The sequence below is a fragment of the Chelonoidis abingdonii genome, chromosome 7 (assembly GCF_003597395.2).
Source record: "Chelonoidis abingdonii isolate Lonesome George chromosome 7, CheloAbing_2.0, whole genome shotgun sequence".
Classification (NCBI taxonomy): domain Eukaryota; kingdom Metazoa; phylum Chordata; order Testudines; family Testudinidae; genus Chelonoidis; species Chelonoidis abingdonii.
Genome location: NC_133775.1, coordinates 78,861,368 through 78,877,800, shown reverse-complemented (window position 1 = coordinate 78,877,800; position 16,433 = coordinate 78,861,368). Strand labels below are relative to the sequence as shown.

The 16,433-nt window shown below is 40.4% G+C and overlaps 1 protein-coding gene across 4 annotated transcripts in view; it reads left to right on the top strand.

Moving 5' to 3' along the window:
- Positions 1-13,729, top strand: part of KCNIP1 (potassium voltage-gated channel interacting protein 1) — a 572,709-nt gene extending 558,980 nt beyond the window's left edge. For 3 of the 4 annotated variants that reach the window (XM_032768772.2, XM_032768770.2, XM_075068065.1), the window contains exons 5-8: positions 260-367; positions 5,840-5,944; positions 6,154-6,216; positions 12,751-13,729. In XM_032768772.2, the coding sequence (XP_032624663.1) occupies positions 260-367; positions 5,840-5,944; positions 6,154-6,216; positions 12,751-12,798 (324 nt within the window). In that variant the 3' untranslated portion in view covers positions 12,799-13,729. The remainder of the gene's footprint in view (positions 1-259; positions 368-5,839; positions 5,945-6,153; positions 6,217-12,750) is intronic. The other variant, XM_075068064.1, reaches the window with a different exon arrangement.
- The last annotated feature ends 2,704 nt before the right edge of the window (positions 13,730-16,433 follow it).

Genomic DNA, 16,433 nt, shown 5'->3' with positions numbered 1-16,433 from the left:
AGCATGAGCCTGTGGTGCCTGAGCTAAAAAGATGTTTTCTGTTAGTCAAGGCTGTAGCAATCTGATCAACCTCTTTATGTGGCTCAGCGGCTACTACAGAGTCAGAGGGAGGAAGAACAGAGCCCTTATACATTTAGTAGAAGGAGGGGCCAAAGAGTTTTGTGGTGACAATATTCTCCGAACAGGAAAGTATAGATGTTTTAAGAAGTTACTTCTTTTAAAAGACTTAAAATAACTTATTTCTTCTTCACTGAACCAGGGTTTTGTGATGGCACTATCAACTTTGTTGAGAGGAACAGTTCATGAAAAGCTAAGATGGACATTTAATCTTTATGACATAAATAAAGATGGATATATAAACAAGGAGGTAAGGCATTTTATGGCATTGACATCTGTTTAATTTCTAAAAGGACTGACTGGCTCATGTTGCACAGGGTAATTCATGTTTCATGCAGCTAATTAAATGCCAGTCAGCATTGGGTTTGAGCATTTCCTTTTATTAGTATTCAGGGAAAAGTGCATCGTTACTTTGTATTGCATAATTGTGGAGCCTATATTCTTCCTGTGTTGTGATGTGTCTTAAAAAAAAATTACTTAGCCAGGAGCAAATTCTGCATTCATAAAGGTATCTATTGATTCACAAAGGTAACTCTTGGGACAGGTATCAAATTACTGGCATGAGAGTGACTATGCTAATGCCTGTAAGTCCCTGAACATGCCTGGTGTTAGCTAGAGATTTTCTGAAGCCTTGATATACTCAGACAAAGCAGAGTGTTTGCCCATTTTATAAAAAGCACAGTGCCTTCTCTCCCCACAAGCTTCACCCCCGAATTATTTACTAGATCTACAACAAAATATTCTCTGGAGAATGTGCACTGAACAGTGGTGCTGAATTCTTCCATCTGATGTATGTATACTATTTATAATGGCAGTCATATACATGGAGAATTGAAGAAAGGTCCTTTAATGGCTAAAGCATACAAGTGGGAGTCAATAGACCAGGGTTTCATTCTTGGCTCTGCTTGAAGCTTCCTGGATAACTTTAGGCAAATCAAAGTAGATTGCAGTTTTTAAAAGGGTCTGAATGGATTTTTTTAAACCTAGAAAATATAGACAGAAATAATGTCATTTAGATGTTTATTGACCTGAATGTGTGGGCACAATCACATGATTAGTCATCCAAGTCACATTAATTTATGCAACCGCTTGCAGGTACAAAACCGGAAAGCAGGTTGGTAATTTTTCTCTCCTTCAATTTCCTTATTTAAATATTGAGGCTGAGACTGTTGTGTTAGCTGCCACCAGGTGGCGATGTTACACAACGTCTTTTGCATTTTTCTGTGTGCAAGTAAGATTTTAATCTTGGTCTTGAGGTTTCTGTCTCCTGGTAAAGTATCTTTGGGGGAGCTGTGGGAAGCAGCAAGGGTGTTTGCTCTTGCCTTAATCTCCTTAACTAGTCAATTTCTGGAAGTCAGGCATTGAGGTTTGGCTGACATCCCTGAAAGAGGTATTCGCCTGCATGCTGTTTGTGGGAGCACCTGTGATGTCTATAGTGTATAAATAAAATAGGATACACTAAAAATAAACCCAGAGTCCATGTTACTGATTCCTCCTCCAATAGAAAGGTGACATACAGGGCCTTGACATCGGCTGTCACTCACAGAGGCGTGACAATGCTTACTTCTCCAGAGTTTTGTGGGGCTTAATCAAATAAAGCCAGATTATGCCACATTAACCCAGACTGAGTTGCACATTACTGCACCAAATTGATTTCAATAGGACAGCCCACAGAATATAGTACTATTCAATGTAAGGGTGGCAAATTCTAGCTCTTAATATCTAACAAAACACTTTGACATCCTTGGATTTGAAATCTTTGGCACTAGGGAACTGCAAACAGGAGATACAAACCTGGCTCATAGACTGTATCAGAGGGAGGAAGTTAGGGATGTGAGATACTCGTTGGGAATAATCAAAGAACCCACCAGTGACACCAGCATGTTTTCAAATAGTTCTAGCATGATACAAGTGTCATGTAATGGGATGGAGTTAGTCAGTAGTGTAGTTAAGACTAGCGCAGTTCTTGGGAGCCCAAGTGAGAACAAACCCCCACAATCCCCGTCCTCCCTTGGCCAAGGAAACAGTGCCAGTAACAACTGTGTTGGAATACTTGTCCAGTGTGGTGCAGGCAGACTGAGTGCATAGATTAACATTACAGTATATTTAGTCTGGGATTTTCAAAGGAGCCAATAGGCACCCAACTTTCATTGACTCTCAGTGAGGACTTGAGCATTTAACTACGTTAAGGACTAATGCCATTTATCCAGGATCCTACCCCCAAGAAGTCTTGAGAATCTGAGATTTAAAAAAAAAATATTATAAACCCCCTTTTCTCCAACCTCTCCCTTGTTGTCAACCCTACCTGTGTTACATTTACATATGGAAAAGGTCTTGTTGAAAGTTTGATCTCTCCTTTTATTAAGTTATTCAGTAAACAGGGCCATGTGATTAAAACACAGGGAGAAAAAGCAGTACTTCGGTGGGTACAGGGAACATCAGCTGACAGTTCCATAGCAGAATTATCCAGTTATTAAAGTGCCGATGATAATTTCTGTGTTTTCTAATTTCTTTCTGATACTAATGACAAAAGCTAGAAAATGAACTAGTTATTCATGTCTGTTCACACTAAGGTGGGGGCCCTTGTCAAATTATTCTTTGTTTCCCCTATCACCAGAATAAGACAGTTTAAATTATTTCTACACATCTCTGTCAATGAAAGTTAAGCAAGCAAATAACATAATGTCTTTACTGCAGCATGGTTGGATTTATAGATACGAAGACCAAAACAAATGGGATGGCATGGCATGCATCTACACGCTGTTTGCACGATCTCATTTTCAGAGTAGAATGATCAAACACATGACGAGCCCAAACTAGTTGGAAGTGGTTGCTCTACTTCAAAATAAAAGTCCTCCTTCCAGCCCTTTTCTTCTTTCTAAGTGTTAGTTTGGTTTGGAAGGTTTTGTAATCGAGTAGCAACCCAACACCCTCCTCATTTTTTAATTACTTTTGCCTTTGCACATCCATGTTATAGATAAAGTAGATTATCCTGAGCTTAATCTTGATCATTTTCTTCAAAGTAACCTGTACTTTCCCTTGAATCAAGTCTTTATTACAGAAGATTTGTCACATTTGATAATGGTACAGAAACAAAGAAAAATCCTTTCCCCAGCCCAAAAGAGTTTCATCCAAATACTTTATTCTCAGGCTTTGGAAATGTGGGCTGTAACAGAAAGATACTGTGATGGGTTAGATCACAGAAACCCTCTTGGGAGCTGCCAACTGATGTGCCAAGACTACTTCTGCCCCTGCCTTCCCTGCCCTGTCAGCTTAGATCTTCAGTGCCCTGCCTGGTTTGAGCCAGACTCGCTAGCCTGCTGCAAACCCGGTTCCAGGTCTGAACAACGTCCCCTAACAGCTATAGGCTAAACTGAAAGCAACTAACTGAATTATTCTTATCTTTAACACTCAGATGCCCAACTCCCAGTGGGGTCTAAACCCAAATAAATCCGTTTTACCCTGTAAAATGCCCATACAGGGTAAACTCACAAATTGTTCGCCCTCTATAACACTGATAGATATTCACAGCTGTCCCCCCCCCCACCGCCCCCAGTATTAATACATACTCTGGGTTAATTAACAAGTAAAAAGTGATTTTATTAAATACAGAAAGTAGGATTTAAGTGATTCAAAATAGTAACAGACAGAACAAAGTGAATTACCAAGTAAAATAAACTAGAACACGCAAGTCTATGTCTAAGAAACGCAATACAAATAACACCTCACTAGTTCCAGTAAGGTTCCTTTTATAGACTAGTCTCCTGCTAGTCTGGGTCCAGCAACCACTCACACCCTCTGTAGGTATTGTCCTTTGTTTCAGTTTCATTCAGGTATCTTTGGGGGTGGAGAGGCTCTCTCTTTAGCCAGCTGAAGATAAAATGGAGGGTCTCCTACAGGTTTAAATAGGCTTTCTCTTGTAAGTGGAGACCCTCTCCTCTCTCCTGTGCAAAGTCCAGCTCCAAGATGGAGTTTTGGAGTCACATGGGCAAGCCACATCTCCGTGCATGACTCAGAACTACAGGTAGCAACTATTGTTCACATGCTACCTTGAAAGTCCTAAAGTAGACTTCTTATGTGGATTGGAGCATTCCAAGATCCATTGTTCCTTAAGTGCTTCTTGACTAGGCACTTAACTTTGCAAATTCCTTTCTAAAGAAGCTGACCAAATGCCTTACAAAGCTTACTTAGAAATCAAGCAAGTATACAGCTAATATTCATAATTGCAAGTACAAAAATGATATCTGTGTACAAATAGAACTAATAGATTCAGTAGACCATAACCTTTACAGAGTATGTTACATGGCACATGTAGCGTAAAACATATTCCAGTTATGTCATATTCCCATAAAGCATTATGAGATACATTGTCACAGATACAAGTATTCAAAGAGAAAAGAAAAAAACAAGGGCCTAGCTCAGATTCTACCGCCACCAGTTCTTCAGCTGCCATTTGCAGCAAATTGCCTCATCTAAAGCTATCCCCTCTCTGACTGCCAAAGTACTGTTTATATAAAATGCTCTAATTTAACTCTGAGCTTCCGGTTGTGCCTTCAGCCACTTGGCCGCCTCATTAACCCCAGCTTCAACCTGCAGGACAGATGAGCAATTACTTAATTCATTTGGTACCAGTCCTAAGATAAGGCCTGGGCACCTGCCCAATGTCCTCCTGATGGCATGTTAACCTTCCCTCCCTTATGCATGGCTCTTGCAGCTGAATGCAAGTTAATGATCATGCCACTGAAAAACTGTGGTTTAACACAGGTATCCTGCCAAAATTGCCACTCTCCGACACCAGATCTGCTGTCCAAGAGTTTATAAGATTGCTGAACATGTAGTCTCTGCTCCTTTTGCCTACTGGAAGCCCTACTTTGAAATATGTTCACCTTAATGTGTCTAAATGTTGTATAAAGGCATATATGCAAGTAAGACCAAATCCGAGCATCCAAAAGATTTCAGGAAGGCCCACATTTGACACTAGGTTCTGAAAGTCTTCCAGTAGCTAATTTATTACTCTTTGTAGTGTCCTCACTGACAGTTTCTGCCCACCCTCCTTTTAGTGTGCTGTCATCCAATGTTTTGGCCGGTCTGTGATCAGTTTTGAGCTCTTCCCGATAGGAATTGTGTCTTGGTCTATATTCTCTAACACACTGTGTTCATCTGTGGTTTAACACAAATGCTTAGCAATAATAAGTGCATTGAGACAACTGAGAAAGATGGAGTAAGACAGTAAGATTTTTGGGACAGGGCTGACTACTATTTTGTGTCTGTGTAGTTCCTAGCACAATGGAGCACCGTTCTTGGTTGATGCTTAGTTACCACTGTAATAGACATGATTAATAAGTCAAGAGACCACAAGTTCTATTGCGGGGCCAATTCTGATCAGTCTCTGTGGATAATGCCGGAGGTGGTTCTTCCCAATCACTGGATGAAATTGGGGAAATTATAGTGGCCTCACAGGAGCTTTTGCAGCATGACTGACAAGTGATAGCAGAGCAAGAAAGATCCATTTGTAGACTAGCATATGTATGATGACATCCATGCGTATACCAACAGAGGCTTGTGGTATCTGGAACTATGGTAGAGATGCCAAGACTGAGGTCTAGGCCTTCCTTAACATTAGGAAGAGAACGAAGAGCTGGGCCTTATTCAGTAAAAGAAAATAATGTATGGCTTGTTTGTATTAATTTCCCTGTTGTATGTTTGCATATCACTACTCCAGGAAATGATGGATATAGTAAAGGCAATTTATGATATGATGGGCAAGTACACATATCCTGTTCTCAAGCAAGATGCTCCAAGACTGCACGTAGAAGTTTTCTTCCAGGTACTTGGTTGATTTCTAATGCATTTCTCTTGACACTTAGCTACCAGCAAAACCTGAACAATGACACTCAATCATTCCGAATTTCAGTGGTAGCCTCTGTCTAAGTTTGGAAGATATAGTTTTATCCAAGTTACAAAATGACATGCTACATATGCAAAAATATATCAGTGTTATGAGAACTAAACATGTTTCTTTGTTTTGTTTTGCAGAAAATGGATAAAAACAAAGATGGTGTTGTAACTCTAGATGAGTTTATTGAATCATGTCAGGAGGTAAGGACATTCTTATTGCTGCCATGAAAGCAGAGAAGATGGTCTCATGCCACAATGTTCATATCCACTCTGGATTTCAATCCACTCCAAGTCTCTGGGTGTTCGGGATCCAGGTTTCATTCTATTAGATGTTCAAGCCAGCTGCAAAATTCAGCTCTGGGTTCTGATCTGTGAATCTCCCTAAAGATCAGAGTGCTTGCTACCTACATGGATTTGGTGCAAACTGGTCACTGAATACAGTCTGTTCATTTCCAGTGCTGATGGCCAGTGCTTTTATTTTCCCAAGTGAATTCCTGATTACCTGTTACTGTACACAATTCTTAGGGAAGCTCCCAGAGCCTTTAACTTATGTAGAGAGATATTGTCAGCCTCTCAAAAACAGAAAAATATGCAAGTGGTTTTTTTTCTGGATAACATTAACAGGGACTACCACAATGTCTGCCTGGGAACCTTTCAGTTACAACACTGACTCATAAAACTCATTGATGTTTAAGGTCAAATGTTAAAAACAAGTGCTGTAATCAAAATGATGTTTTTTCCAAAATGAACATCTTTGGCAAATTCCATAAATTAAACTGCTTGTGGTAATTATTTGCTGTTATTTTTAGCACCTACACAAAGACCAGCATCTGCATGAACATGCAATTAGCCCAATGTCTGTTTTCTTGGACTCCAATTAACTGTGTGACTGTTTGGTCAGGGATGTTTCCAGTACTTAAGCAGTGCAAAAAAAGCCTTTGCCTTTTTGAGAGTTTAAAACAGCTCTAATTATCATTTACCAAGCATCAAGCTTTCCCTAGAAACTAGTTTTTGTTCTCTAATCAAAACATTTCAATTTTTTTCAGGTATTTTTTGTAGGGGGCGTGGCAAGGAGGGGAAAGGGAGTTTTCAAGCAAAGCAGTTGAGCAGTTTTGGTCACCCAAATCTGCATTTTTTGGTGAAAAAAGTCTCCCATGAAAAATTTCATCCTGCTCTGCTAAGGAGTGTGCAACTCATCCTTCATTATTAGATGACTAATGCAATGTCTTGTCAGTTTGGTTGCTTTTTTTCTTGACATCTTCGGTTTCTTTGCTTGGGTTTTGGCCCCTTCCTTAATTTTTTTTTTTGTCTGTTGCTTTGTTCCCCATTTTTGGTACCAGTGGAGTATTAATTTTTTTTACTGGTTATGTTGTCTTGTCTTGGTAGCAAAGAATCCTGTGGCACCTTATAGACTAACAAACGTTTTGAAGCATGAGCTTTTGTGGGTGAATACCCACTTTGTCAGATGCGACATCTGACGAAGTGGGTATTCACCCACGAAAGCTCATGCTCCAAAACATCTGTTAGTCTATAAGGTGCTACAGGATTCTTTGCTGCTTTTACAGATCCAGACTAACACGGCTACCCCTCTGATAGTTGTCTTGTCTTGTGGTTACTAGGTTTGCCTAGGGGCTGGATGTGTACGATCATGATATAAGAAATTTAAACTGTTTCACTTTCCTCTGAGATATTTTTTAAATGCTCTGAATGTGAACTGTGGTTTCTGTTCAGTGCTTGAATATCTTGCTGTCAGAATGCGTCCCATGCCATGTACTGCACTGCACCATCCCCTACTACATTGAGTCACATCAGTAGCTGGAGTCTACTCCTATGCTCATTTTGGGCTGGTGCAGAGGTATAAGTGTATGTGGTAGGGAGAGAGTGGGATTATGTTGGCCTCTACTCTGCTACCTGTGGAAGACTGGGTTTGAGATAGCTTTTTGTTTCATCCAGTCGGTGTTTGGGATTGTTGGAGGCCTCCACAAGATTGATCTGCAGCTGATGGGAAATGGATCTAGCAGAGACAATCCAAAAATGGGGATGGCAAAAAACTGGATTGTATTGGACCTCAAACAGTTCCTCTGGTGACTGTGGGGGAAAATCTAATTTACCCTGTGAGCATGCGATGACAACAAGAGATTCTTTAAGTACATCAGAAGCAGGCAGCCTGTGGTAAAAATCTAAGGGTCCCCTGGATTGCAAAGAGTTAAAGAGAGCAATTAGGGACATTGCTGAGAAAAAACATTAATGGGAACCTAAATGATTTCTCTGCATCAGTTTTCAACACCCAGAATGACGGTGAGAGTCCTGCACTGGACCTGATCTTTCCTGGTAACAAAGATGAGGTACACTCAGAGATAGAGTTGACAGCTGAATTTGTGCTGGAGCAAATTGTTAATTGATTTAAAATATAGTAAGCTGCCAGGCCCAGATGGTAGACATCTAAGAGTTCTGAAGGAGTTGAAGTATGAAGCACCTGAGCTGCTAACAAAAAAATATAATCGCTCATTAATAATAGCTACTGTTTCTGAGTATTGGGAGGTAGCAAATGTTTTTGCATATTTAAAAAAAGGTTCATGGGATGATCTGGGGAATTATAGACTTGTAAATTTTACATCTGTATTGGGCATACTGGCTGAGTCAAACATTGCAAATAGAGTAACAACACATTTGATAATTCATGATTGGATATGGTCTAACCAGCGTGGATTCAGCACAGGAAAATCATGTTTCAGTAATTTTTTAGAATTCTTTGAATGTGTCATTAACATGGGTGCATAAAGGACAACCAGATAACATAATTTATTTAGACTTCCAAAAGCCTTTGAAAAGGTGTAAGAGGTGAAATATATTCTTGGAGTAAAAACCTAGGAGTCAGAAAGCAAGGACTAGGATTAAATGGTCAGTTTTTATCATGACAAAACGGTTAACAGCAGGGTGCCTCAAGATTCGTACTTGGGCCCATGTAGCTTAGTATTTATTAACTAACTAGTGGGGGTGGCGCTTGAGTACTGAGGTAGCAAAATTTGCAGATGATACAAATTTATTTAGGTTAATCAGGACCAGAGAAGACCATGAAGAATTTTAGAGACCTAAACAAGCTAGTCAGTGGACAGCATGATGGTAGATGAAATTTAATGCTGACAAATGCAAAATAAGGCACATTGGAAGGGGAAAAAATAAACTACTCTTGTAGTTAATTTATTATAAGGTGTAACAACTCAGGAAAGGGACCTGGGCATCAGTGAAGAAAATTCAATTAAATCCTGTGTTCAGTGTCAGCTGTGATCAAAATCCCAAAATGATGTTAGGATGCATAATGAATGGGCTAGAGAATAATACCAAAACGGAAGCCTTTTATATAAACCAATGTGCAGCATCCCCTGGAATCCTGTGTGCTGTACAGGTCACCCCATCTCAAAAAGGACACTTCAGAATTGCAGAAGGTTCAGAAAAGAGCAGCAAGAATGGTTATAAGCCTGGAAAAACTCTCCATGCAGAGAGATTGAAAGGATTGAGGTTGCTAACCTTAAAAAGGAGAAAATAAGAGAGGGCACAATAAAGGTGTATAAAATAATGACTAGTCTAGATAAGATAGGTAGGGAGCTTCTGTTGTCCCTAACTCATCAGACATGAGCAAGGAACGTTAAAATAAATTAAAAGGTGGGAAACTCAAAACCAATAAAAGGAAATACATTTTCACATGACTTGTAATTAAACTGTGGAACTCAATGCCACAGGAAGTCATTGACACCAGGAATTTAATAAGATTCAAAAGGGGATTAGATATTTATATGGCTATCAAGAAGATTCAGAGTTATAATCAGTGATAATAGAAATTTCAGCAGGGCTATGAAGCATTGTTCTTCAAGCTTTAAATCCATCTCTAACTATTAGAGGTCACGTATGTGGAGGGAGAGATTATCCCAGATTATATGCCTGCTTGTGGGGTTCTTACACCTTCCTATGAATCATATGGGTCTATCCACTGTTGGAGACTGGATGGACTAGATCCTGAACTAGGTGGACCTTAGGCCTGAGCGAGTCTGGCAATGCTTATGTTCCTATGATAAGCTCTGTTTTGGGGAATTAGAGCAGCAGTTGCCCTAAAAACAGGGGCCCTGATTCTCCACTGAATTGTACCTTGTGTAGCCATTTATACCTGTGCAAAGTGAGGGCAAATCACTACTAAACCAGACAGCACAGGTGTAAATGATGGATAAAAACTGGGACAAGAATGTTTGGCATCTGCTGGACCTTTAGATATTCGGTTTTGAAGACAGTCACCCCTTGCACACCTGATTTTGAAGTGCTGTAAATGGAAAAGTGATAAGCTATCATCCTCTGGTTGAATAACACTGAGTGACTGCTCTCTCTGGCTGTGCTGAGTCCAGTGAAGATGCATACATGGATGTTTGCTGGTGAGAAATCAGATGGGAAAAACAAAGTTAGCCTTTACATGGGACTAAAGCAGGGGTGGCCAACTTGAGCCTGAGAAGGAGCCAGAATTTACCAATATACATTGCCAAAAAGCCACAGTAATATGTCAGCAGCCCTCCATTAGCTCCCACCCTCCAGCCCCCAGCACCTCCTGCCTGCTGCAATCAGCTGTTTTGCATGTGCAGGAGGCTCTGTGGGGGAGAGGGAGGAGTGAGGGCATGGCAGGCTCGGGGGAAGGGGCAGGGGCCTTGGGGGAAGGGGTGGAGTAGGGGCAGGGCCTGGGGGCAGAGCAGGGGGTTGAGCAGTGAGCACCTCCCGGCACATTGGAAAGTTAGCATCTGTAGCTCCAGCCCCGGAGTCAGCACCTATGCAAGGAGCCGTATATTAACTTCTGAAGAGCCGCTCTGGAGCCACAGGTTGGCCATAGCTGGACTACTGGAACTGCTTGTTCTGGACCAGATTCAATAAGAATTCTATTCTGCGGATGCAAAGGATCGTGCTGCAGAGACCATGTTAAATTTTTATTGAGTCTGTCCCGTGTTCATTAACAGTGGGTGATTTCTCTAGGTTTTATATTGCAAAATCTGTATAGGCATGAATGATTCCATGAATGTTTGTGACTGTGCCCATTGCAGCAATTGCCCAATCTCGGGCATCACATCATTCGAAGAGGAAAGATGTTTTTGCGGGCAAATCACTGAACTAGGATTTGAGAGATCTGCACTCAGTTTCCACCTCAGCCACAGATTTCCTTTGTGACTGTGGGCAAGTCATTTAATTGGAGTGTGTCTGTTCCCCATCTGTAAAATGAGGAAGATATTTCCTTCCAACCATCCTGCGTGGATGTTGCCTGTTTAGATTTTAGGCTCTTTGAGGCAGGGACTGTCTTCTACTTTGTGTCTGTACAGCACCTCTCACATTGAGACCCTGATCTTGGTGTGTCTAGGCATTACACAGCGATAACATCAGTCATTCAAATTGTATAGTATTATAACTGTTTTTAATTTAACAGCAAAATATGATTTTCTTTTTTCAAAATATACAGCCTCTCTTTTGTAAATCTGGCCTAATCTGAAAGAAGAACAAATGAACAACATGCCTTCTAAAGGCAGAAGAGAGAAAACTAGACTCCTCTGCTTTATCATGGCAATTCAATTGAAGACTAAATATATGTCACATTACCATTGACTAGTAAAACCCGCTTCCCTTGTCTAAACATTGATAATCTGATAGTATGATAGTATTTGACTTAACTGTGGTAGAGTGCAGGGGCTATTCCTTGGTCCATGGGCAACAAGGGGTCAACCTCCATTCAGCCTGCCCCCTTCCCCTGCCATTCAAGGAAAGGACTTGGGGATGAGGTGGCAGAGAAAGGAGTCTGTTTGAGAAGCAAAAATTCCTCTGTTGCAGAAGAGGGGAAAGAGGGAAGGGACTGAGTCTGCTCTGCTACCTCCTCACAGACCTTTCTCTGGTCATCGATAATAGCCTCCTTAAATGGCTGCCAACCAAGGTTAAGATCACTGGTATCTTGCACTGCAACTCAGCTAGTTCACAGTGCATCATAGATCAGACCAAAGTCACAGATTTAAAGGGACAGGTGGGTGGAAATAAAAAGCTCTATAATTTGACCCAGCTTTGGGTACATCAAACATCAATCTCCATAGTAAATTTGCCTGATGAGAAATGTTTTAAATCAGGTTTGCCCCACGTATAACCCTAATTTTGTCATTTGGATTCAGGAGGTGGAAATCAATGGCACTTGCGATTTCATGTATTTCAATCAGGAAGTGGCTGCATTTTAGTGATGAATCAAGTAATCCCTGGGTACAGTTTGCACATCAGTTTAAGGCCTATGACTTCAATTGAACAGTTGAGGCATGTAAAGTTAAGCACACGTGTAAGTGTTCAAAGTCAATGGGGCTCCATGCAGGCTGCAAAGTCTGCCCACATGGTGCTAAGAACAGGCCCTACTTCAGTAAAGAACTGAAGCGTGTGCTTCAGGCTCTCATTATTCGGCAAAGAATTTAAACCTGTGTTTAACTTCAAGCATATGCATAAGTCCTACAGACGCCCACTGATTGCTGCCTGATGTGCCCAAGTGCTGTGTTGAATCAGGGCCTAAGCTTGTAAGCATTTCAAGGTCACCTAGGATGAGTGGTGCTACAAAAATGTAGACAGCACATCTTGCAGCAATGAATATTTGGTACTGGCCGTGCTGCAAAGTGCCATAGAAAGCTCTAAGAACACAGCTTTTCAATACCACTCTTAAGCGTATGTTTTTCTCATTGTTTCCAGGATGACAATATTATGAGATCCTTACAGCTCTTTGAGAATGTGATGTAACAGCATCTGGAATGCAGTATAGGAACCAGAGACTTTGTACGTAATGAAAACCTTCTTTCTGGACGAAGGCTTTTTACAACTCAGCTATGTTGCGTGAACAAGGATTGTGTAAGGCATCTCCAACCGAGCTTCGTTTCCGAATGCAACAAACTCCCATCTCTCCTCCCCAAGAGACACTAACTGGAAGTTATTTCATTTTGGAAGCATGCTAATATTTTAATAAAACCTGATGAGTGAGACCTGCTGCTTGAAGTTTAATGAGTAATATACAACATTCTGTTTGCTAGTCACAAATTCTGCTGCTTTTAATCTAGCAAATTTGATTACATCTGGTAGCACCATGTCAATAGCTTGCTAAGCCATCTATTGTGAGTGGAAGCTCAGTCCATTCCATCATAGAACAACGTGTTGTATAAATGTCCTCTTTATTTTGCTTTGGCAGAAACCAAATGTAGCAAGTCATCTATGTTTAGATTTTGAAAACTAATACTAGATTTATTTACTATGTTAAATGGAGGGTCCAGTTCATTTAAAAACCATATATTCCACTTTACTCAATATTCCTGATTTTTCTGTCACATACACTGGTGTTACTCCATTGAATTTCATGGAGTTGCTTCTAATATACACCAGCCAGAGGACCATCAAGCCAATATACATTAGAAGAGCAGATTACACCTTTCCATATACAGTTTCTACACTATAGAATGAATCCCACTGAGTAACATTGAGTTCCTATAGGACAAGATGGTTTTAATGGACTGGAACTGGGGGGGGCATGCTTTTACCATTAAATGCCCATCAGTGTTCCCAGCTACAAAGTGGGTCTCTAGCATACAGTATGCATCTCCCACCAGAACAGCTTCAATGGATCATGGTCCTTTCTGTATGGTTTGAAACACCCTTAATAAATACATCATTTGTAGTTTTACATTGTTTTAAAGCAAGGTATTTCCCAATGTTTGGATTTATTTGAACTTTTACATTTTTCTTCTGAGACCCCTCTCAGCTGTGAAAGTAAGGGAATACGTTTGGCCAAATGCAGAGAAGCAAATTAGATCTTAGTACTCAGCAGTTCAGAATAAGGCCCAGATCAAGTAACTGTCTCCACACAGGTTCACAGAGGGCATCGGGAAGGCTGATTGCACTTGTACAGCAGAAAACACTTGTGACAGGCAGGCAGCTAATGGCAAAGGAACTAAGAAGGAAAAAGAGAACAACCTAACATAGTCCAGGATTGCCATAGGCCTCCCATATAGGAAACACCTATATTTTTATTATATCAGAGACTATATTACAAATATACTGCCAGCACTGGAAATATATTTTAAATATTAGGTAAGTAGAAACTTTTTATAATATACAAAATATATGGTATCACTTGTTTCTATAGCCCTATATTTTATAAAGCCTATTGATCCACAGACATATTGCTGATGTAGACATAGATCTGATTGATAACTGTGCGATGCTGTGCTTGCACCACCGTTGAGGACACCCCTGTAACATGTCCTGGCATACGCTTACACAGGTGCTGTGCTTGACTCATGTGAGTAGCCCAATGGAAGTCAGCAGTGCTATTCAAGTGAGGAAAGTTTTAGTGCAGGCAGGACTGGAGGCTTACTCTGCTTTTCTGGCTACCTCACACCAAACACCACCAATGAGTTTGTTCCTACGAAAGATGTAGGACATAGCAATTCCCACCAGTGTGCTGTGCTTGCAACGGGGGTGAGATGCTGTGAGGGTAGCACAGTCCAGTTGTACTATGTCTCCTTCATCTAGCTATTATCTTGATGAATAAGTATGTAGTAATCAAAGGTGGAATAAATCAGAAATTGTATCTTATTGCCTCTTAGTTTTTCTTGCAATCCTAGTTTAGTACAGAAGCTTAGATTTAATGCAAGGACAATTTATTTACACAAAGTGCAACTACAAATTCTCAGTCTGAATTAGTAATTTCATTTTAAGAGAAAACAGCCAAATAAAAATGGAAAAAAGTGACTTAGAGTGACAGACAGTGTCTATTTTCTGTAACACAAAATGCCAGATGCAGCCTGTGGACTCCTAGAAATTTGAAGTTGCAGTACACAAATAAGATTACTAGAGAAACAAGGTAGGTGAGTAATATCTTTTATTGAACCATCTTCTGTTGGTGAGAGAGACAAGTTTACACAGAGCTCTCCTTCATTTCAGCCTCACCCATCGTGTCTCTAATATTCTGGGACCAATGCGGCTACAAGACTACATACAAAAATAAGATTATTTATGAAAATTGTCAGTTACATACATCCGAAGTGTGTGTGTTTGTGGGAGGAGCGGGAGGTGTCACAAGGGCCAATAGACTGGGAAAAAACACTAAATCAAGCCAGTTCACAGAGAGGGGGTGCATTTTAGGCAATGTCGTATCATAATCTTAGACCAATAGCTTTGATAACCACCCACTGTTTTCAGACTACTGTAAGCACAGTGCCTGAGGCCACACCACAATACCTAAGGACAAATTAATTTCTTGGGTAACACCATTGCGTTAAGTAGAATTACATCAGTAATGAGTTTGGCCCTTGATGTTTTTGTTGGTATAAACTTTCAGAACTGCTATAATAATGATGCAAGTTATCTTCTTCTTAGCTGGAGACAAAACTGTAGTGTGTTGATTTGTTAATCCGTGTACAGAGTCACTGCTGTACTAGGGTGTACTATTGTCCAGACTGTTCTAATGTTTAGAAGTACCTTCTGCTGAGTTTGGCCTCGATTCAGCAACACACACAACTTTAAGCACCTAAGCTTGTGAGAAGTCCCATTGACTTCCACTGCGATCATTCATGATTGCATGTTGCTGAATTGGATCCTGAGTTAATGGCAATGCTGCTTTAGCTTCTCTTTTTGGGAGCCAAATGCTCTGGGTTCTGCTACTGCCATTAACCATGGATTCTGTTTGTGTAGGGTGGCCACAGAACATCACGGCCCTAATTATGCTCCCACTGAAGTCAATGGTAAAATTTGATTTTAGTGGTGCAGGATTGGGCCCTATGACAGCATGATAATGTTTCCACCCTGGGTGATACTTCAGTTCCAATTACTGTTACTGATACCTAAAATAGCAGGATTAGCACATCTGGCAGCTGTATCTTCACATATACTGTAGAAAGTATCTGAAGCCATTCCCCCTTATTGAACAGTTCTAGTCGTAAATTCAAATGGTGACAGAGTAACTTTCTTTAAGAAACCATGTATTGGTCCATTGTATCTTGTATCTCATCCCACAATTTATCTGGCAATGTCTCATCCATAGGCTGGCATGAATCGATGCACAGTAAGCCTTCTCTTTATGAACTGTGTGCAAAGCATGCATGGGTGAAAAAGAGCCAGTCACTGTGAGAGAATTTTATTCTGCTTGGAAAAGTCTTTTGGTTTTAAATTCTCTATGAATGTTAGTTTGTAAACTTGCAAACCCTCTCATGATTCATAAATGGGGTTTGCAATATGTATGGCAAATATTTACTACTATAGCTTATTGAATAAAACATATTGTGATAGTCTGATCTCATCCCATCATGAAATCTACTACCTGTATTTGGAAGGCAGTTACTGTGCTGGCTTCTAAGTTGCAATTAGAATATCCATCAGTGCTATCA